Source organism: Anomalospiza imberbis, chromosome 2, assembly GCF_031753505.1.
Source record: "Anomalospiza imberbis isolate Cuckoo-Finch-1a 21T00152 chromosome 2, ASM3175350v1, whole genome shotgun sequence".
NCBI classification, from domain to species: Eukaryota; Metazoa; Chordata; class Aves; order Passeriformes; family Viduidae; genus Anomalospiza; species Anomalospiza imberbis.
The window spans coordinates 14,844,323-14,865,386 of record NC_089682.1 but is presented as its reverse complement, the minus strand read 5'-3'; the positions used below and the strand labels follow the sequence as shown (position 1 = coordinate 14,865,386).

General features: G+C 37.2%; 1 protein-coding gene across 8 annotated transcripts in view; it reads left to right on the top strand.

Annotated features, from left to right (window-relative positions):
* The window catches only part of CNKSR2 (connector enhancer of kinase suppressor of Ras 2), a 205,459-nt gene that overhangs the window by 91,007 nt on the left and 93,388 nt on the right, over positions 1 to 21,064 (top strand). For 5 of the 8 annotated variants that reach the window (XM_068179893.1, XM_068179891.1, XM_068179897.1 and 2 more), the window contains exons 7-8: positions 248 to 307; positions 5,013 to 5,081. The exons of 1 other annotated variant lie outside the window; for it this stretch is intronic. In XM_068179893.1, coding sequence (XP_068035994.1) covers positions 248 to 307; positions 5,013 to 5,081 — 129 coding nt within the window. The remainder of the gene's footprint in view (positions 1 to 247; positions 308 to 5,012; positions 5,082 to 21,064) is intronic. 2 more of the 8 variants (XM_068179894.1, XM_068179892.1) reach the window with 1 other exon arrangement.

The window sequence follows — 21,064 nt, the reverse complement described above, 5'->3', positions numbered from 1 at the left end:
AACTGTGATAAAAATTTTAGTTTTCTATTGCTAATTAGGGCCAAAATGATTTGGGCTGTTCCTGAAGTGTATAAAAAAGCACTTTGTTATGCAGAGACTAATTCCTCATGGCATGCATTACAGTCCACATATCTTAAAGAAAGCAAAAAGAAAAGAGTGATTCTTTAAGAGATATGCAAATTTTGTTTGGATGGTGATGGTTTGTGAAACACTTTAAAAATTCTTTCCCATAATGTCTTTTTCTTAGGGTATGTACATTAAGTCAACATATGATGGTCTTCATGTAATTACTGGAACAACAGAAAATGTAAGTATTGTTAATACTGTATGTTCAGACCTGGAAGCCTTTCTGACCTTACCTGTGGTTAATGCTTTCCCTTTGCTATAAACTACATTTTGCTTGCAAACTTGTGCTGGTTGGCTGTTAAGGACCAATGGCATGTTGGACAGCAGAATGCTTGTGCTTGTTTACCTCAGAATTGAAAGAGTTGTTCCCATTTAAGGACCAAGAGAATCAGTCTTGATTTATTCTTGCAAGACACCTAAAATGCTCTAGTTAATCCAGACAGGAAGCAGCTGTCTTGGAGTTACTTTGCTCTGTGAATAAATGATAAATGTCTATATTATATTTAGGCTGTTATGCTGAAGTTTTCTGCAGTATTAGACAAACAGCTTTTATATTTTCCATCTATCAAGCTTCATCTTTTAATAAATGAGTGCATGGAAATGGACATCCCTTCACATTGACAAATAACCATGTATTTCTGCATGAACCTCTGAGTAATGCCTATGGAAAGGAACACTTATTACCAGTGTACTAATTCTCACTGAAGGCATTAAAGAGCAATTAAAACATAACAAGACTATGTTTCAAAAGCCTTTGAAATACAACCTCCTTCCCTTGTACACTGTATTTAGGGAACTGGCTCTCTGTTAGGAGTTGAGCAAAAGTATAATTTTGGGGGAAAAGCCTTCTATTCACGGTCTTCAATTAATGTGGAGCAATCACTAAACAACATTGAACTATTCCATAATGGCTTAGACAATTCCTTTGAAAGATTTTGATGGCATTTTCTTAAAATGAAGCTGTCAGAAATGTTTGTTTTATCATGCTACTGTGTCATCCTGTGGGAAGTGCAAACTACCTACATGACATTTACAGCTGCTGCATCTGATCTGCAGTGAGGTTCTGTTAACATCTCAATAAAATAGGTATATTATTTTCATCCTTTCATAGGAGCTGCAATCTGATAGCCTTTTTCCTTTCTGTTTTCTGCTTTGGGCAGAATATCCATGGTTCATAACCAACAGATAATACTTGTTGTAGAATTTGTGTGAATGCAACCTGCCTTGGAATAAAAAAAAAAGTAAGGAATTTCAAGGAAAATAAAAATTCTAGAGAGTCAGGCCTACAGCTACAGACATCATTAGTGAAATCAGCAAAACTAAACAAACCAAACAGAACTACAGTTGAAGTTAATCTAGAAAATATATGAAATAAAGAGAACAATTTTTAAAGTTGAATCTCTCAGATTAAAGAAGGTACAATTTCTTTCCGTAACTTGCTAATGGATTTAATTTCCCAGGGGCAAAGATAAAAATAAAATCCTAATGCATTCCCTCAAAACCCTTATCTTTTGTGATTCATGAATATAATTTAAAGCTGTGTCAGGAAGCTTCAGTCATGATGACTCTTCTGCTGTTGTTGCGGTCTCTTTCACTCGCTGTGACACCCTGGAGGTGCTCATGGCAGGCCAAGAAACCACTTTGTTATCAAGGGAAAAAGCTGCTGTGTGTTAAAGCAATTGTGAAAATGAGTAGTGCTTTAGAGAAAGAAGGGTGTCTCCTGCTTTTAAGAACACAGTTTCTAGCTGCTTTCTTTAACACACAAACACACACACACACCCACACACGGTTTTGATTTTGGTAGATGGGAGGAGAAAGATCTAAGCAGCATGTCCAGAATAAGATCACAGTGGTGCACGTGTGATCTGACCTGCTGGCCTTAATATGTTTACTCTTTGCAGTACAGTTTAACTTCTAGGAAACAAGAATCCAAATTCTGCATTTCAACAAAAATTTGTGTCCTTTTAATTTCCAAGCCTTCCCTTCCAAGTGAGACAGGGACAGAATTTTCTGTCTGAATGATCCTGGAGAAGAACATGTGTCTTATTAAACACAGTATCATGGTAGTGCTCTCCACATTAATGTAAGAGAGTAGTTCTTTAATGACAGTTCTGCTTTTTCTGTCTGGCCCTTGAGGTGTTTTATGTCCAGCTGCAAAGCCCGTTAGAGTTTGGATCTTGCTGTCTGGCATTAGGAGTCATCTCCCCCAACACATTAGCCCTGCAGATCAAAGCAGATGAGCTCTGAAGCTTGGATTGAGAGAGAGCAGTGTTCCTTACAGGTCACTGTAAGGGCTTCTCTCTGGTGGCCCTGTAGCATTAGAGCAAGCTCAGCTTTCCAGTTCATGTCTTCTGTCTTTTGTTTGGAAGTAACATTCTAAAAGGTGTTTTGGTCCAACAAAAGATTTTAGGTTTCTTGTTGAGTAGCCTATCTAGACCATGTTGGAGAGATTATTTTAATCCACAAACTGAATGTGTCCTTCAAATAAGACCATTTTGTCCTTTGGTTTGCCAATAAAAAAGAGCATTTTTCTAAAGTTATAGCATGCAGTGCATCTCCAGAAGGAATGTGGCTTTGAAGGGGGATCTCCCAGTGTCACCACTTACTGTGGTCTGGTTTGCTTTGCATGGTGCCCTTAGATCACAGGGAAGAGAGATTTTCAGAAGAAATCATACCAAAATCTCCACTGTGGGCATGCAGCAATTGTGCTTCAGGACTTTCAGACAGTGTGGGTATAGCAGGGGAATAGGAAAAAGACATTTAGCCTAAAGGACAAAACTAAATCTATTTTAAAGCATAAATCTAAGCATATCCTGGGTAGCTTTTAGTTATTGATCTGTGAGTCTCAGTGACAGGTGCTTCCATCTCTTCAACTCCCTATTGAACCAAATTACCAACTAATGAGGATACAGTTGTGGTGTGGCACACTTTGTTCCTCCTAGTAGGACTTCATGAGAGGATTCTGTGCTTAATGATCAGCATATGCATCTAAAAAAGAAAGACCTTATCGATTCTCCTCTGTTTTCCTTAAATAGCCATGATAAAAGATACTGTTTTACAAGCAATGTCTGTTTTTTACTGGAGAGGAAAAACCAATAAGGAATAAGAGTTACACCCCCTTCATAAGACCACAGCCTTGACATCTTTCCACGTTTTTTTTTTTACCTCACCTTGTGTTTGAGGCATAATTGCAATGAGGCATTTTTTAACATAGACTTTTCCAGTTTGAAGATTCTCAGACCATGTTTTAATGTCTTGGCAAACTTCACCTGTTTTGTCAAGATATAAGCTGCAAATGCTGAAGATACTGTAAAGCAAAGGATGTATCATAATAAAGTCTTGAAGCGTCCAAGGGTAAAGACACAAAATTCACTTGCATTTGCATTTTAAATGTCTTAGGTGCAACTACGTCTGAGCTAAAAGAGCTGTATTACATAGAAGGATTATAAAGATTTTAGAGGTATGACTAAGTGTGAGTAGTGAAATGGCAGACAGAAGACAGATTATTAGGACATAATCACCAGTGGTAAAATTTTTCCCAGGTCACTCGGCCAATACCTTTATTGCTTAAATAGTGCCAAAATATCAAGGCTGGTGTTCTTTATATAAAGTAAAATGATATTACTAGCCCTGTTTGATTTAGGATGTTCTGTGCAATGTCTGTTAGGAATGAGTCACAAGTGACCCTTCTTTCAGCCTCCCTTGTCTCTTAGATATCTTTCATTTATACACTGTCCTTAACTTAGGCCATGAATTGTGTGCAATTCAACTAGAAAGGCATGGCTTAGCTGTAGGACATATGTCTTGAATGGGGATGTAGTACACAGGTTATTGCAAAAAGTCCACATTTCAGGCCTGGAGCATTTTCTTTAGATGAACAGCTATCTCACCTGAAAATTAAATTAATTTCACTCCTTAACATAAAATTTGTAGCAGTTTTTTTGGAAATCTGCTCCTAAGCAGGATGTTTCCTTTGGGTTCTTTTTTCAAACTGTCAGTCTCACTTTCTACTGTGGAGTCAATTAAGTGCCTTCTGGCAGCCACAGTATTGTGAGAAAAATTAAAGTGTGACTCTGAAAAACTGAAGGACTTTATTTTCCTTTGAACTTTAGGCTATTCCCCTCAGAAAACAATTGGTCTACTGTAAAGAGAGAACGGAAAGTTCATGGGGCTTCCACTTTAATGAAAGAGGTGGTTTTTGTTGTGTTTTTTTTTGTTGTTTTTTTTTTTTTTTTTTGTCGTTGTCATTGAGAATTTTTTTGAGGCAAAAGCAAAGTAGAAAACTACTTTGCTTTTTTGAAAGTGTGATCACTGTAGGATTCTGATGATGGTTGCATTTCTTTCACCCTAATAGTGTTCCAAAACCACAGTTACCATTAACTTACTTGCTCTTCCTAGGTTGTACCTAACCCAATCTTCTCTTCTTGTGTGCTCTTGGCAGAACAGTAATTTACTAAAGCTCTCTGCAACATATTGAAATGTTGTAGAATGAAAAGACAATTTTATGACATTTGTTTATGAAGAAATGTCAGCTAGTCTCGATAGGTTCAAAAGTCAGCCAGAGATTGGGTTTTGAAACTTAAGATATGTCCGGCAGATTAAAGCATCCTTTTGTCAGGATGAAATTCAAAAGAAATCCTTAGGACTCAGTTACCAGATATATTAATACCTTTCTAAACATGTGATTTTATTGTGTAGAATAGTGCATATCATTTTTCTCCAACAAGAACAAACTGATTTATTAAATATTTCTTTAATTCTTTATTTCACAGTAGAATGTCTATCAATCTCACCTGATTTACATAGCTTAGCAATCATACTGCTGAAAGAGAGATGATGACCGGTAAGAGCTGTATTCTTGATCATCTCTTTTATTTTAAATTCAGTCACCTGCAGATCGGTGCAAGAAAATCCATGCTGGGGATGAAGTGATTCAAGTTAACCACCAAACTGTGGTATGTATAACTATGTTCTGTGTCAATTGGAGATAGAGGTGTCGGGGCACATTAGCATGTGTAGAGAAGAATTGTGTAGAAAAATGTGTTTTTATAAATCATTATTTCTTCTAACATCTACATTTTCCTTTTCTCTTTTGAAACCACATAGTTCTTAAGTCTTAAGCTAAACCCTGATCATCTGAGCATTACAGGAGTTAGGCTAAATATCTATACCTTGGGAGATCTGTTAGGCTGTTTTCTGCTTGCACATGCACAAGTCGGTTTAAGTGTAATGGAAATTTTGGGTTGAAGGGATGCAGGGAGTTGGAAATATTGTGCCCGTGTGGGTTTCACATCAAGAATGCTTCCTGGACACTGGAAAATTTACTGCTTTCCAAACGTACCAGAAAGTGTAGAGTGTGGTTTTTAAGAGGACAAGCATGTGAAATTCCCATAGGGGTACATAGGGTGATTGACTTAATTTAATGACAGGTTTTAAACTTGGAAACTTAAAATTAAACAAACCTTTCAGATATGATAGTCAAGAAAACTAATACCATGCAAATTGCCCTTTGTGGGAACAGATACTTGTTAGTGCCTGGTGATTTTTTTTAGGATTCGTGAACTGTTAATTTACCTTTTCTAAGGTAAGGCTTTCTAAGAGAAAAGGCAGACTTACAGTATAGAAAGCAGCTATACTTTCTCCAAAGTATGACGTTTCTTGAGAGTAGTGAAAGTCAATATATGGTATTAGTGCAGCAACCATTTGTTCAAAGTTGTGTTTTGTCATTCCACATGGGGCACCACTTCCAGCTTTAGGACACTGTATATCATGTCAGCTCCTCTGCACAGCTTGGGGTAATATTTCAGTATACCTTCCAGTTAAGTTTGAAATCAAATATACTGTACATATGTGGACCTTAACAGATGAGAAGCAATCTTTGGAGCTATGCAATGTAATTTGATAAATCTGAGCAGGTCTGGGTGAATTTTAATACTGTTTTGGCCATACAGCTGCTTTATACGTGTTGTATCCCATGATTACTTTTCATGTACAGTTGATTACTAATTTCTCTGGTTTTCTGCACTAAGGGAGCTTATGACAACAATTTAATTTGGAAAACATTTTGGAGCATTATTGTTTCGGCTATTAAAATCATCTGAAGAAGCACATCATTAAACATTCAGTACTAGCTAGCTATTTTTCCCAAAAATTTCTGATGGTGCTGTAAAGTTGCCTTGTCAGCTTGAAAATTTCCAGTTGGCTAGGTATTTTTTCTAGTTTTCTTAGCACATCTACACTGCATTTATTTGATGGAAAGATCAGATTCTTAACCCTAACATCACCAGTAATGTTTTGACTAGCCTTAAGATGAGCTTTCTTACCTACATGGATGGAATATTTAATGTAGGATTTGAGTGTCTTGGCTTTTGCACAAGTGAAGTATTTTCAGAGGCACAGAAAAAAGTAATTGTATGTCTAGGGGAAAGGACCATAGAGAGCCAAGACAAACTTAGTTTAAATGATTAATATATATATATATAGTAATAGACTAAATCACACATTTACTTACGCTTTTATTTGTTGTATCAACAATATAATTGAAATAGTTGTCATCATTGATATTGTATATTATGTATATGAATAATTCTCTTGTGTTCTAGTGTTAATTTTCCACACTGAAAGTCAACTAGGATTTTCTTAGAAATCTGTTAGTACCTCCCATGTTACCTTTGCAAAAGTACACTACATTCACCCTTCAATTTTATAAAGCCCAAATATTTCATTTTTTCTATAGATTCTGCAGAGTTTGATAAGAATATAAGTAAATCCTTTTGTACTCCAGCCCCTGTCATGTGGAATTTACTGTCCAGTTATAGGAATCTGTTTTTCTGGGCAGAGGTATTATTCCTTACACTAACTCTTGCTTAGGAGATAAATAATTCTGATGATACTACATTATGTTTTTACTGTTTATTGATTTTTTTCCACACTTGATATACTACTCACCAGCAGCAGATACAGGACAACTTGCTCCCTGTAACTTATCATACATATCATATGTACATATTATACATATCATATGTAACTCATCATACTTATATCACTAGTATTGACCATAGAAATAACTGACTAAATTTTTTTAATATCTGATTTTTTAAAATATCTAATTCTAAAGCTGTAGGGAAGTGTTATTCACATGTAGCTGTTATTAAGGTCATGTCTTGTAAATGAAGACTCAAAATTTAAAAAAAAAATCTTTAATTTAATTTAGAGTTAAAGCCCTTTTAAAATTTCTTCAGTTATATCAGTGTATTCACCTGTCAAATTGAAGTTAATGTCTTTTATACTTTATATTTCAGAGAGTAAATACAAATATGAGGAAGAGAAGTTCCATATAATTGGTTTAAAAATCCAACTTGTTAGATAATACTTTTTACAAGAGTCACATTGTAATAACTACAAAAAGGCTGCTTTTTCAGAAAGCCCACTGACTTTCAAATAAGCAGCATGACAAAGTAGGAGAATGGTTAAGTGATTTATACTGATTTTCATTATGCATATCCTAATACTGGATGTCAAATAGTTTTAAGTTGTCTGTTGACATCCTCTGCTTGTAGTGATGCTTAATCTTTGTAGTATTTCATATGGCAGTGTGGCAGTGAAATCAAAGAATTTCAAGTGACTATTTTGATTGTTTGCTATTCAATATAAAACATGCATAACAGGATTATTCCACTTGTTGTTGGCAGGATGTTTGGACTGTTGGAATCCTCTAAATTTAAAAAAAGAATTGATTAGGCCTAAAGTGAGTGAAATGTTAACATTCAGAAAATTGTCCTTTAAACAGTGGTTTCTTGAGTTTAAATAGCTATGTGAATCGTCTGTGTCAGCTTTGCCTTACGGGACAGATCTATTCTTCAATAGTTCTGTAAATAAGGGCCATAATTCCCTCCAATGTGAGAAGGTCATGGACCTGTTGGATCAAGTCCAGAGGACATCACGAAGATGATCCCAGGGCTGGAACACTTCTCCTGTGAGAACAGGCTGAGAGAGTTGGGGTTGTTCAACCTAGAGAAGAAAAGGCTTTGGGGAGATTCTGTAGCACCTTCCAATAACTAAAGGGGCTGCAAGAGAGCTGGAGAAGGACTTTTTACAAGGGCCTTTATTGATAGTCCAAGGGGAATAGCTTTAAACTGAAAGAGGGCAAGTTTATATTAGGTGTTAGGAAGAAATTCTTTGCTGGGATGCTTGTAAAGGACTGGAAGAATTTACCCAGAGAAGCTGTAGATGCTCCATTCCAGGAAACATTCAGAGCCAGGTTGGAGAGGGCTTCGTGGGGATGTCTCTGCCCATGGCAGGGGGTTTGAGGCTAGGTGTTCTTTAAGGTCCCTTCCAACCCAAACGATTCTGTGATTCTATGACTCTTCTATTAAGATTCAAAGGATTTAGACAATGTCTTCTAAACTTCCCTGCAAATTCCATCCATAATCTTCTCTAAAAGCCTGCATGTCTAAAATATTTCCAATGTAAACAAACAAGCACAAACACCTTCCTCATTTGGATATTTGAGAGTTTGCACTGCAAATTCATTCACTGTAGTACTCATGTTTCTGCCCATATATAATTCAAGAGCCTATTTTGGCTCAAGATAGTCCTTTCTTCGAGTGACTGAAAGTGCAGGTCACTATATTATTGCTTAAATGAATTACTGCTCTCCACAGTGTTGTTTCTGGTTGCATCAGTGATAAAACAGTAGGAAAAATACTCCAAGCAGAAAGCAGGGATATACAGACTGGGGATGGTATATGATTCTTGATTAACAGTCTGTTCCTGTGTAATAGTTTCTTTATTTTGGAGGCATATTTGGCACATTGCATATACTTTGAATACAAGTATAATATGACTTATGGATTGAATATGGATTTAATATGACATGATAGATTTGTGCATTCCCAAAATTCCTAAATCTCATGAGAAGTTACATAAATATTGATGAATATGGGAAAAAATAGGTGACTATGGTCAATTATCAATCTGTTGCATGTAGAAGCTGGTAGGTTTAGGGTATTTAACACCTATAAGTTGAAATTGGTTTTCTGGCATCTTATAGTAGATAACAGTTAGCTTTTATACAGCAGATTTACTGTGGAAACTCCAGTGTGCCAAACCAAGTCCACATAATTGACTTACAGGAACTCTGTTTATATTTACAGTACAAAAACTTAGAGGAGATTTTGCTAAAATTCTTCTGAAACATGATGGATACATTTACAAGATCACACTTTGCTTTGTTGGAAGGGTATACACTTAGGAATATGATGCCTTTCTAGGTACACATGCTAAATCAAATCTTTGTTTAGGAAAATGAAAGAACAGATTTTTAAGTTTTACTGTACAATTAGTGAGGAAAGTTCAACTTCTGCAGAATGTCTTAGGATTTTTTGGGATATGGTAAATTCCAGTCGTACGAAATACTAAACTTGGGATTCATGTGAATCTCTGGAGTGTACGCAACCAAAATAGAGTGTGCAGTAGATGGCTTCTTATTCTGGGGGGACAACCAAACAAAATACCTGTAAATAGAAAAATTATGTTGCAAATATTTGTTTGTTTTTTCTGCACTGTTTCAGATCCAGCTAGGCTTTTGCGAACACAGGTATTTCATTTATGGCCATGTTGACTTGGCTTTTAATGTGGCAGTATTTCTAAAGAGGCTTAGTGGGGAAATGGGCTGGAACAGTGATGCCTTGAGAAGCTACCTGGAACAGAGGCTAGACAGTGTTAAAGAAATAAAGTAGGTATTTATTAAAAGGCCTTCAAAGGATACACCTTGGGCAGTACAAGAGCCTGGCCGAGGCTGCACCCAAGATGGATGATGGATTATGAGTTTCCACACTTTTATATGTTTTGATCAATTTACATATTTTGGTTAATTGTCCAATTACAGCTTTAGGTTATGAAGTCCCATCCTTCCAGACTGCTCTCATCAATTTGCTGTTGTTTGTACCTTATGTGCCTGAAGCTGCAACAATGTCCTTGGTTCTCAGGCTGGAAAAGGATTGTTTAGTCTGATTGAACTGTGATGAGAACTTGCTAACACTTTATATGAAGTTCAGAGTTATATACTAATGCAGAGTTACACACTAATGCAATACAGAATCTGGAAAATATGAAAGCTAAAACTTAAGGCATCAATACTACAAGGAAGGGGACGGCTGGGACAGTCCAAGCTTTTATACAACTTCCATTCACAACATCTTTATTTAAAACAGTACTTTTATTTTCTTATGGTGCTTGACTTGAACAAAAAAACAGTGCAGCAAGATCATAAAAGTTCAAGGGAAAGAAGCTTTTTGTTCAATTTCCTTCAGTTGCTGTCATGCATGTGCTCTTATGGAGGAGGAGAGAGAGGAACAGCTCCCCGATAATTCTTTTAATTATTTCTGAATTCTTGGGCTTTCTCTGTTTATAGATGTTTGATAAATGTTAACACAAATACTCAGTTTTAAAGGTGGATGGGATTTACATTTAAAAGCTTTTTTTTTATACAGAAAAGTTCATGGAAGTCTTTATGGAAGTAACCTAGTTCTGTAGGGCCCTGTCCTAAACTCTTTGTCATTTGGCAGGATAAGGGGTCCATACTTTCTGGCAATTGTAGTCTGTCCTTCAACCACCCTCTCAAAATTTCAGTATAATTCCCTATCCTCTTTTTACAATCTCCGTAAATATTGTGTAGTACTGAGAAAGGAACTAAATTGTCATGATCCCTTCGAAAGAAAAAATATTTTTGTCCATTTCCCTTTATCATGGAATTTGTCTTGAGACTATATGATGTTATTTATGTTATCTTTTTTACATAGATGTGCAGTTACCCACAAATATATTATTTTATATTGCATACGTCAGGGAAGTGTGGTATTGCAGAAACGAAATATGTGATAGAACGTGATCTTTCATTTCCCCATGGGAACAAATGCTGGATGCTCTTGTCCATGCAATTTCTTTCCTGTTGATCCCTGGGGGTTGTTTGGAGTTGATGTGTGGAACACACACCACTTTGATGAGCACAGGCTCATTCTTATGTAAATAAGGTGTTGGGAGAGTGCAGGCATGCAGTTGCACTCTATCTCTGGCAGGACAGAGCAGCCAACAAACAAGTCGTTGTCACATCTGTGTTAGACCAGTATAAGCTTTGGCCAGCCCATGCTGCTTCATGTTTCTGCCAAACTTTAAATAATTCTCCTTATTAAATTTTCACACTTAAGTACACCTCTGTCATGTTCCAGTGGAATTTCACTTGCAGCAGAAAGCCGCTGCTGCCATTCAGCAGCTACCTTCCTCCTGGATGATAACAGAACTAAACTATGCCAGTTTTTCTACTTTAATTTAAAGTCAACCTGATTGTCTTAGCTGAAAGCATTAAACCTGGTTGACTGTGCCCAAGAATGGAAAGGGAACGCTGTCAGTGTCATTAGTAAATCACAAATAGTTATGGAAAGTGCTCCTTACTGCCTCTGGCTTTGTGAGTAGCACATTTGGTTCTGTAGCCTGAGCACTGGCATCCCACATCAGTGTGCTCTTGGTTCTGTGCTCCAGAGCACCTGATCCCGACCCTCTGCTGCAGCTCAGTGCACTAGAACATGTGCTGAGCATGGTAAGCCTCATCTGTGGGATTGGTGTGGAACTGATGGAGCTGTGAACAGCCAAGCCCTGAGAGGTCGGCGTTGCTGTACGAGTCCTTTCAGGAAGTTCTTTCAAGGAGAAGTTGGTGCAACAAGAGATTCTCTTCATCTCATATGACTGGGACATGGCTTTAGTACCCATACACTGTATTTCTAGAAGTATTCCCTGCCAGCTGATTGTGGTCTTGCTCACCAAATGCCATTTGGTATGAGCTACAGCTCACTCCAAACCAGATTTCTTTTATTCTGTCCTGGCTGTACCCCAGAATGGACAACTCTACTGCTATTGAGCCCTGGTACTTTACTTGTGTACATGTAGATGAACATACAGGGACAACATTCAGCAGACAACATTCATATTGAGTTCTTAAATTATTTTTCTTTGGGGAAAAAAATTCTTTTGTAACTGAGGACATAGACTGCTCTGTACAGCTACTGTTTGGGAATACACACCTGGGCTGACTTTTAGGCACCAAAGTATCTTTTGAAAGCAGTGTAATTGTAGTAAGAAATCCTCTGCAGACACCAGTTGACCTTTTCTGTGAGTGTCACTGGTGGGCCTTCATAGTGTCACCACTGGCAATAGCCACATTTCTGAGTCCATATCCAAGTCTAGTATTTTTATACAAGGTATACTTAGGACTATACTCCTGAGGATGTGTCTGCTAAAAACTGCTGCAGTATTCTGTGGAGTATTTTTGTGACCTAATTGGTAAATTCATCTTTCTGCACAGAATACACTGGAAGATGATGTATTTTAATGGCTTTATTTTAGAGGGTTTTTTTCTGTTTTGTTTTTTTCCCCATATGGTAGCATTTCCATAGGGAAGAATGTCCTCTAAGAGGTGCTGTAAATGGTATTAATATTTGCAACATAAATATTGAAAGACAATATGCTGCCAAAATTGTTTTGCATGTATTCCTGATAAAAATTATTTTCGTATTCTCAGTAGTTGCTACTGGCTACAAATCTTGGTACAATTTATATTTGCAGGCAGTTTAAATTAAAATTTTAACAGTATGTTCTCTATAGTGAGAATAATGTAAATTCTGCAGTTAAAATGGTTATTTCAGAATATATAATTAGAGTATTTTTTTATGCCAGGTAGTAGATATTAAGTAGAACTAGGGTTTTCTATTAACATTTTTGATGCCTGTAGAACAGAATACAGATAATATTACTCTTTTTGTCTCATAAGAAGAGGTTAAAAAGGTTAGTGTATGTTCAGGTATGTGTATTTGGAAAGGAAGGCAGGTATTATTTTTATGCCAGGTAGTAGATATTAAGTAGAACTAGGGTTTTCTATTATTAACATTTTTGATGCCTGTAGAACAGAATACAGATAATATTACTCTTTTTGTCTCATAAGAAGAGGTTAAAAAGGTTAGTGTATGTTCAGGGATATGAATTTGGAAAGGAAGGCAGGTATTATTCTGCTGCTAATAATTTCCTTTTAACTGAGGTTGCTGAAAATTGAAGTACACTGTAGAAAAGATGATGAAAGCTTAAGGAGGGATGCCTTCAATGTTGTGCATATTAACACAACTGACATTACAGTTGTGCACAGCCTGGACCACATATGAGTTAGGATTGAATAATTTTGAATACTTCTGTGCTTTGTGCAGGTAGCAGCTGTGTACCTGACACAGCTGGTCTTCAGGTTCCAGCCTGATCTTCTGTTGCATAATCTATTGTTTTACTCTGATGAAAATAGGAGGTAACTGTGAGGAAGTGTAAGACAGTGATAGTTGTTCTAAATATAGATCAAAACAGTAAGAAAAGCAAATCCATGCTGTGTCCCATGGGAGGAATAATTAAAGCAAGGGAAATTCCATGATTTGAGTAGATGTACTGTGAACACTTACATTTTACTTTAAAAAAACTCAGTACTGGATTAAAACAACTCAGTGGTTTGAACAGAGTACATAATCTATGGCTGATTATTTTAATAGAAGTAAAATGTAAAAAAAAAGAAAAGCTCTCTCATGACTAAATAATTACTGCTTTTTTAAGACAATTTCTTTTAACTCCATATACCTGTCCTTTCTTTAGTTAAGTGATGCTGCATAAATTTGCAGCTCACTTACAGACTTATTTTGGATTTGGATTTTTTGTTTGTTTGTTTTTGGGGTTTTTTTGGGGGGTTTTTTTTGTTTGTTTGTTTGCTTGTTTGTTAGTGACCTTAAGTATTATTTTTTTTACAATTTATTTGTACACATCTTAATTTATTTTCACTATATGAATTCAGTCTCAAGAAACATCTGCTTCAAGGGTAACAGCACTGTTTAGCTGGGAATCTCAAGCAGTTTATTTATATGCTGAAAATCTGAGGGAGGTCAAAGACTGTTGGAATTACTGACTCACTGGAATAATTCTAAAATATTAAGTTTTGATAATGTGAATCTAATCTGAAAGAAATTATATATGTGTATGCATGTATGTTTAGATATGTTTACTGTTTTAATTTCAGGACAAGTCTTTGGTGGTGATACTGTACAATGCACACACACATAAGTCAAATTCCCATTGTGAGATGAAGCACAGGGTCACAAAAATGAGTTCCTGTAAGGCAAATGTGGCTGGGGGTTAAGATTGCAGGGTCACTCCTGAAGAGCACATTCCTTATGCTGCATGAAATGTGGAGAACTCGGCTTTTTCCACTTCCCTGAGGGAGGGGGAAGCCATCCACATCCTTACTGCAGCTTAATTTGTGAGAAAGCAGGGTGTAACCCAGTCTGCCTAAATCCTGCCTGAGCCTCCAGCTCCTGCCACCAGCTCATTGTGCCTGCTCAGATTTTTATCAGCACTTGAGTTTTCTTAGCACTCGCCCAAGGCCACCCAAGGATGCTGAAATGCCTCTTCTTGGGCTGGGGAGATACTGTCCTTTGCCAGAAGCCCTGCTGAAATGAATAGGCACCTGGGCTCTCCATATATTCCCTGGAAGCTCTTGAAAATGAGGCCAAGCAAGGACTCTGGTGGCAGCACCTTGGTTCATAAGAGTTTAATTTCTGTGTGCTTGCTGAAGAAAGGGGTAGGGCCTGCTCATCACAGCAGGGCTCCCAGACCCTGTTCTCTGCAGTGTGTGTTAGTTTGTATTGCATTTCTATTACACAAAAAAGTGGTGTCTGGGAACTGGGACCAGAACCCTCATTTCCCATATCCCAGTGCAAGGAGCTAATGGTTTCTTGCCTGTTATATGATTGAGGTTTATGTTTGCATAGTCCCATCAGCACAGTACTTTGCCCCTGTGGAAGTTATGCATGTCTTGGTGCTTGAGACACCTTCGTAAGGACTGAGTTTAGTCCCTCTGAGGATAAATAATGCTGAGATCCATGTTCAGAAACTAGATGAAGGGTTGAGTGGAAACCTTCCAATTTGCCAGTAGCTGTCTTTTCAGGTTATCTGTACTCCTGGTTGAAGAGACAGTTGCCTTATAATTGCCACACTGCAGATGGCCACTCACTGCAGGTACCCAAGTAAAGGGAAATGCTTCAAATTTCAGAGGTACACAAAATCTGAATTGGAACCAACCCCGTTTTTTTAGAGCCATACCCTAAAATGGGAAAATGAGACCCTTCTTCCTCAGAAATTGTGCCTAGTAACTGACCTTTATGTCTGTAAAATATATAACCAAACCCATGAAGTTGGAGTCTTTGCTCTTCCATCAAATATGCTCATTTATTTGTTCTAGGCTGTTGTACTAGCAATGACTCAAAAGCAAAACAATGGGGTATCTCTGAGCTGAAGGTTGATTGTATCAGTACAAAATGAAAGGTAAGCATTGCTATTAAACAGTGTCCAAGCTTCAGTACAGAACTGATTCTCTGTTTCTGGATAAATCAAATTTTTAGTTCCCCCATGGATAATACAGATGGTTGGCTCCTATACTGAGGTGCTCTGTGGTCATGTTACTAATATTTTCAAATTTGTTGAATTATGGTGGTACTTTGCTGTACTTTGCAGAAGTTAAGCTCTGGGTCAGATACATGTTCTGACAAGGAAATGTGTTTAGGGCAGCTTAATGAGAGGTAGTGATTTCTGCACTCAGCTTTCCGTTTGGATTCTAACTTGGTTTATTCTTGGGAAAGTCTCTTAATTGTGATCTTTAGTGTACATAGACAAAAATTAATTTAAAAATCACTTATTTCATGGTTTGGTGGTAGTAAGCAAAAGTCTTAGTGAAATATCAGAAATTATTCATGAAAAAGATGTGATTTTTTTCAATGTACTTTCCGTACAAACTGTATTGTGACTTTGGGCAATGATACAGTGCAGTATGATCAGTGACATTTTAAGGATGCACGGAAGTGACTTTTAACATCGAATTAAAATTGCATTGATTTAAATAATATAGCCAAGATACTCTTTAATTAGAATTGCAGCCTTTGCAATCACAATATTATTAACCTCTCCTCTTTAGGAGAAAACCATTATGCAAGTGCAGATGCTATTATCTTGCTAGCTTAAGAACCTGGATAAATCCCTGAAAAGACATCTACTGCTCTCCTGACACTGCTTCTCCTACTGCATACAGATACAGCTTTCATCTCTGTGGTAGTCCATGCTGTAAACATTCTTTTGTGGTTTCCTAACCAGTTACATTTTCTGGAGACAAAAGACCTATGGCTTTCCATTAATTTTTTGCCTTTTCAGGCATCTGCAGTGAAGGGAAGGGAAGAAGATACTTGCTACTAACATTTGTTTCATGGGGCTAGCAGCTGACTGTCCTTGTTTCTGGCCAGTGTTCATGGAAATCAGTCTGGTCATTTAACAGCATGACACTGTTGAATTTCTTTGTCAGATTCTGAGTTGCTTAACAACATGCTATCTTTGATATTTGTTACTCGAAGTGCAGTGTTGGGGATTTTTTTTCTCATGCAGTATTTTTTTTCATGAAATGCGAGATGGTGTTTGATATGGAAGTCTTCAAAAAACTATTTCTTAAGGTGAATACACTTTTCCTCCTAGAAATTGTTTAGGTTTTTTTAGCTGAAAAATGAGTGAAAGCTTGAAGCCTGAAATGTTAAGTCTGAGTGCATGCAACCAATTACAGGCAACATTAAAAGAAAAATAATTTTGCTTATCTTCCCAGTCCACCAACCTTTTAAATTTAGAAACTAGAGTGGATTGTACATATTCGCATAGTTAGAAAATAGGAAATAGCTTAGCAGATTATATTTAGCAGTGAGGTATTATTTTTTCTTCAAAAGTGTAAAGATACGACTACTTTTACCTTTCCAAAATCTACAAGTTAGGAAATAATTAAAGTAATGAAAAAAACCCACCAGTTTTCTTCTCATGGATGCAGAAACTTTCATTAACTTTCATGGGACTCTGGTCACCCTTAGAATAGAATTATGCCTGTGTAGTTTCACTGTGCACTGGGTTTGCACACTGCTTTTAAATGATGTAGCTGTTCTCTGGGGATACAAATCCTAGATTTTTCAGACTGTTGGTTATTTCATAGCATCCTAAAAATAGTTGGTGTACGGCCATCCAATTGTATTTGAGCTGCCTGCATGTTAATACTTTACAGATCTCCTTTCTGGATCATAACATACTACAGTACTCATGAATGAGCACAGGAATATGGGAATGCTGTCATGAGTGCAGCTGTGTGAAAAAAAGATTCAATGAATGGTCATGCTTACTTTCAGAGAAAGCAAGATTATTTCCAATCTTCTAAGATTGTCATAAGAGGAGCAACAGATTCTTTTGGATGAAAAAACCTATTTAAGAGCAACTTTTAATTATTTAAATGTGAAATTCTTGAGAATTTAGAATAGAAATTCAAAATAAAATTTTAATTTCAGGCTGTTGTGATAGTGTTATCCAGATGTGCTTGCTGAAAGCCAAAGAAACATAGAGATCTTTTAAAATATGCCTCAACTTGCTCAGAAGTATGTTTTTTTTCCAGGTGGTGGATGGGGACCTCTAAAAGCACCCTTTGCTAAAGCTTCCTGTGATTTGGGTTAGTGGGTGCTTGGCAAGGAGATGAGGAGGATGTGTCAGGGCTGTGCAGGGCTCCTTCCTGGGTGCCAGTCTTGCCCTGCTGAAGCAACCTGGGTGTCCTGAGTGCCTCTGGAGCACTCTGGTGAGGCTTCCCAGCCTGCTCACAATCCCTGGGCATGTAGTGGTGGGATGGATGAGAAATGTGGAGGTGGCCTGATGCTGGTGCCGTAGGCACCCTGTGTGCAGGCTGTGTCTCTGTGCGGGGTTCCCTCCCCTTTGGGACCGTGGTGCCCCTGCCCGTGCCACCCCAGCAGCACTGTGGATCTGGCCTTGGGCCACTGGGCCTCAGGTGTGGGTCACCCCTTCTGTCCCTCCCTTCCCTGGCAGACTCCTCCAGCAGAGCTGCTGTAATGTTGGCAAAACCATCTCACCACGACCCCTTAGGGCACCAGTGGCTGCCCTGGTCCCTCCCTGCACGTGGCCATGAGCTGCACAGGGATTCAGGGATGGGCAGAGAAAGCCACCGCTGGGCTTAGGCTGCCATCAAAGACACCTCTCCTGACTGCTGCTTCGAGGTGGCACTAATTTAACAATGTAAATTTATTTTAAAGCAAGCAACAGTAGCTTCCTTGGCCCTTAAAAATGGCCATTTGGTCAGCATAGTGCCCTGTTTTCAAAATGAATTGCTCAGGTTATTTTACTTTAAGTAAAATTGTCTGCTAATTCAGTCCTCTTACATACATATTGAATTTTCAAACCAGTGTTGAAACTTTCTTGTTACTGTCCTTTTTTTTGCAGTACATGGGCAAGGATGTGATAGGAAAGGATATGATAAGAACTTAGAAAATTCTGCCCAAAAAATGTGGTGATTAGAAGTTGCAAATTTTTAACTGTGGTAATGAAAAAGGAGATGTTAGAGAGAATAAAACCAAATTGTAGTTAAAGGGTAAGTTACGTGTCACTGAAGTGGATTTTTGAAAATGAGTTTTCAGTTCCAGATATAGTCCCTGCTTTTTCTGCTTTCCAACCTGACCTCCTCAAAAAAAAATTGTTTTGCCTGTGTCAGAATGAATTTTGAGGGGATCTGAAATATGTTGGAACTGAAAAGCAGGCCTCCTGTGTGGACATCTATTTCCTTCAATTGATTGTTGACTGCCTTTTATGTGACTTGTTCCTCTTAGGCCAATTTAGTACTTTTTGTTCAGATTATGAGAAGCCATCAAGGCCTGTCTGAACAGCCAGAAAACTTTTGTCAGGAACTAGATAAAAGCAGAGGATGAACTTCATTTGAAATTTATAGTAAACTCAGAATTTCACTGTGAAAAATTAAGATAAATTGTTTTTATTCATGAGCTTCTAAATCAAATACATCAGATTTAGTGCTTTGAAGCTATTTTTTTCTTTAATCCCCCAAACTCTTATGAAGAGACTAGATAATCTCCCATTTATTGCAATGCAATGCATATTTCAAATACATGAGAGTTTATCTCTGCAAAATATGAAAGTGCATTTAAAATAATTTTTTAAATGCTAGCATAACCAAAAAGCCCCAGTTTTATTTATATTCCTCTGGCTATTTCAGTGAGAAACAGATGGCTTTAAAGTACAGTTTTTGCATGCAGTGTCCTACCAACTTAATTGGGAAGAACTTTACATCCTGACTCCGTAACTGAGGTCAGATCATGTTCTCCTCAAGGCTCCCTGTGCTGCTTTGTGGAGCAGAAGGATTCTACTCCACAAATCCCTCTTCAGTTGTTGCATTAGGGAATTACAGTACCTTGGGTACAGAGATAGCTTACATGAACTGTAGGCCAGTAATTCTTTCTTTTGGATAGCAAATGAAACCTCACATATGCCCACAGCGACATTATGTTACTGTGGGGAATATATTGCTTCTAAGCAGTGGTGGAAGTCTCTAAAATAAGAAAACAGTATTGTAAATAGCAAGGTATTTTTTATATGATTGCAATGTCCTTACACACAAAGCTTGGGCTTGAAGATACTTTGTTTAAATGCTATTGAAACACAATGGAAACTTCAGTGGGATGGGAGAATTGAGATGGAGTTGGTTAATTTAATGTTTCATTTTGTTTGAAGTATAATAGCCATATGCCTAGTACATGGGACTGGAAATAAGGATTTCAGCATGCTTGGAAGTTTTCTGTGAAAGCTGGAAAATATTCTATAAAGACACATGTTATCAACACCCTTTCTCTTTGCATAAAATAACCTCACTGTAGAAGTGTGTCCTGGATATATTGGGCTTTGCTGTGGTGGAAACAGGACAGGTAGGTCCACAGGAGCTGAAGAAAGAGTGGTGGGATTTGAGCCACGTCTGTGATTCAGGGTTGTTGGTAAAATCAGTGTTGGCTCAAATGGGGTGCTTGTTTGGGAGAAGCAGTTCTTATAAAATAAGTGATACTAACCAAAGTGAGGCTTGTTGTAATAGGGAATAAGGTACAAAATAAGTAGCAACAACCTACACATGATTATGTTGCTTAAGCATAGGTAACATGTTTGTGTCATGTTGCACTATACCAGTGATAAGGAACATCTGTGCTCTTTGTTCACACTGCCAATTTGATTTTTAAAATATATTATTCAAATGTAAAATAACCTTTTCACTTCAAAGTTCTAGATTTTTATTTTTCCTCTTCTCAGCTGGATAATTTTCTTCTTGACAGTGTTCTTGTACAAATTGTGAAAGAGGGAAAATATCCATAATTGTGATCATTTACAAACTAAGAAAATTTACTTGTTTGTTTAGCGGGGCAAGGGTGGGGGACAGAGCAAAAAGGTAGAAAAGCTGTCAAATTTACAGAAATAATCACTTTCTGAGTCTACAGGCCAAGATTTTGAAGGGATGTATGATTCTAATTATTGCCAGTGTAGGTGCAAAACTTGAAAAAGCATACTTTTACTATCCTAAAGCATTTTGCAATACGTACCTGGTAATCAGGCCATATTCACACTTAAAACCATTGTCACAACTTAAAATGTTTTAGTATTTGAAGTACTTTTTCCAAAAATGCAAAATAAATTATTCAGATTCCTTGCATTTATAAACAGAAACTTTTTGCTTTCCATTTTAATCAAGGTTTTAATTTTAAAATACCTAAAAATGCTATAATTAAATTAGGAAAATTTTATTTTGGGCTAATATGTAGTGACTGGGTTACATTTCTGTCATTGATTTACTGTATTTGTTTCTGAAATCATTATGAAAAAAACACTATTTTAAAAAAGGCCTTATGATTCTGACTTCATTTTTATAGCAGTGTGAAGAGTAGATCTTCCTGAGCTGGTTTATGTTTGCCTAAGCTGCTAGGAGTAGTAGTGTATGACTACACGTGATTAGTGG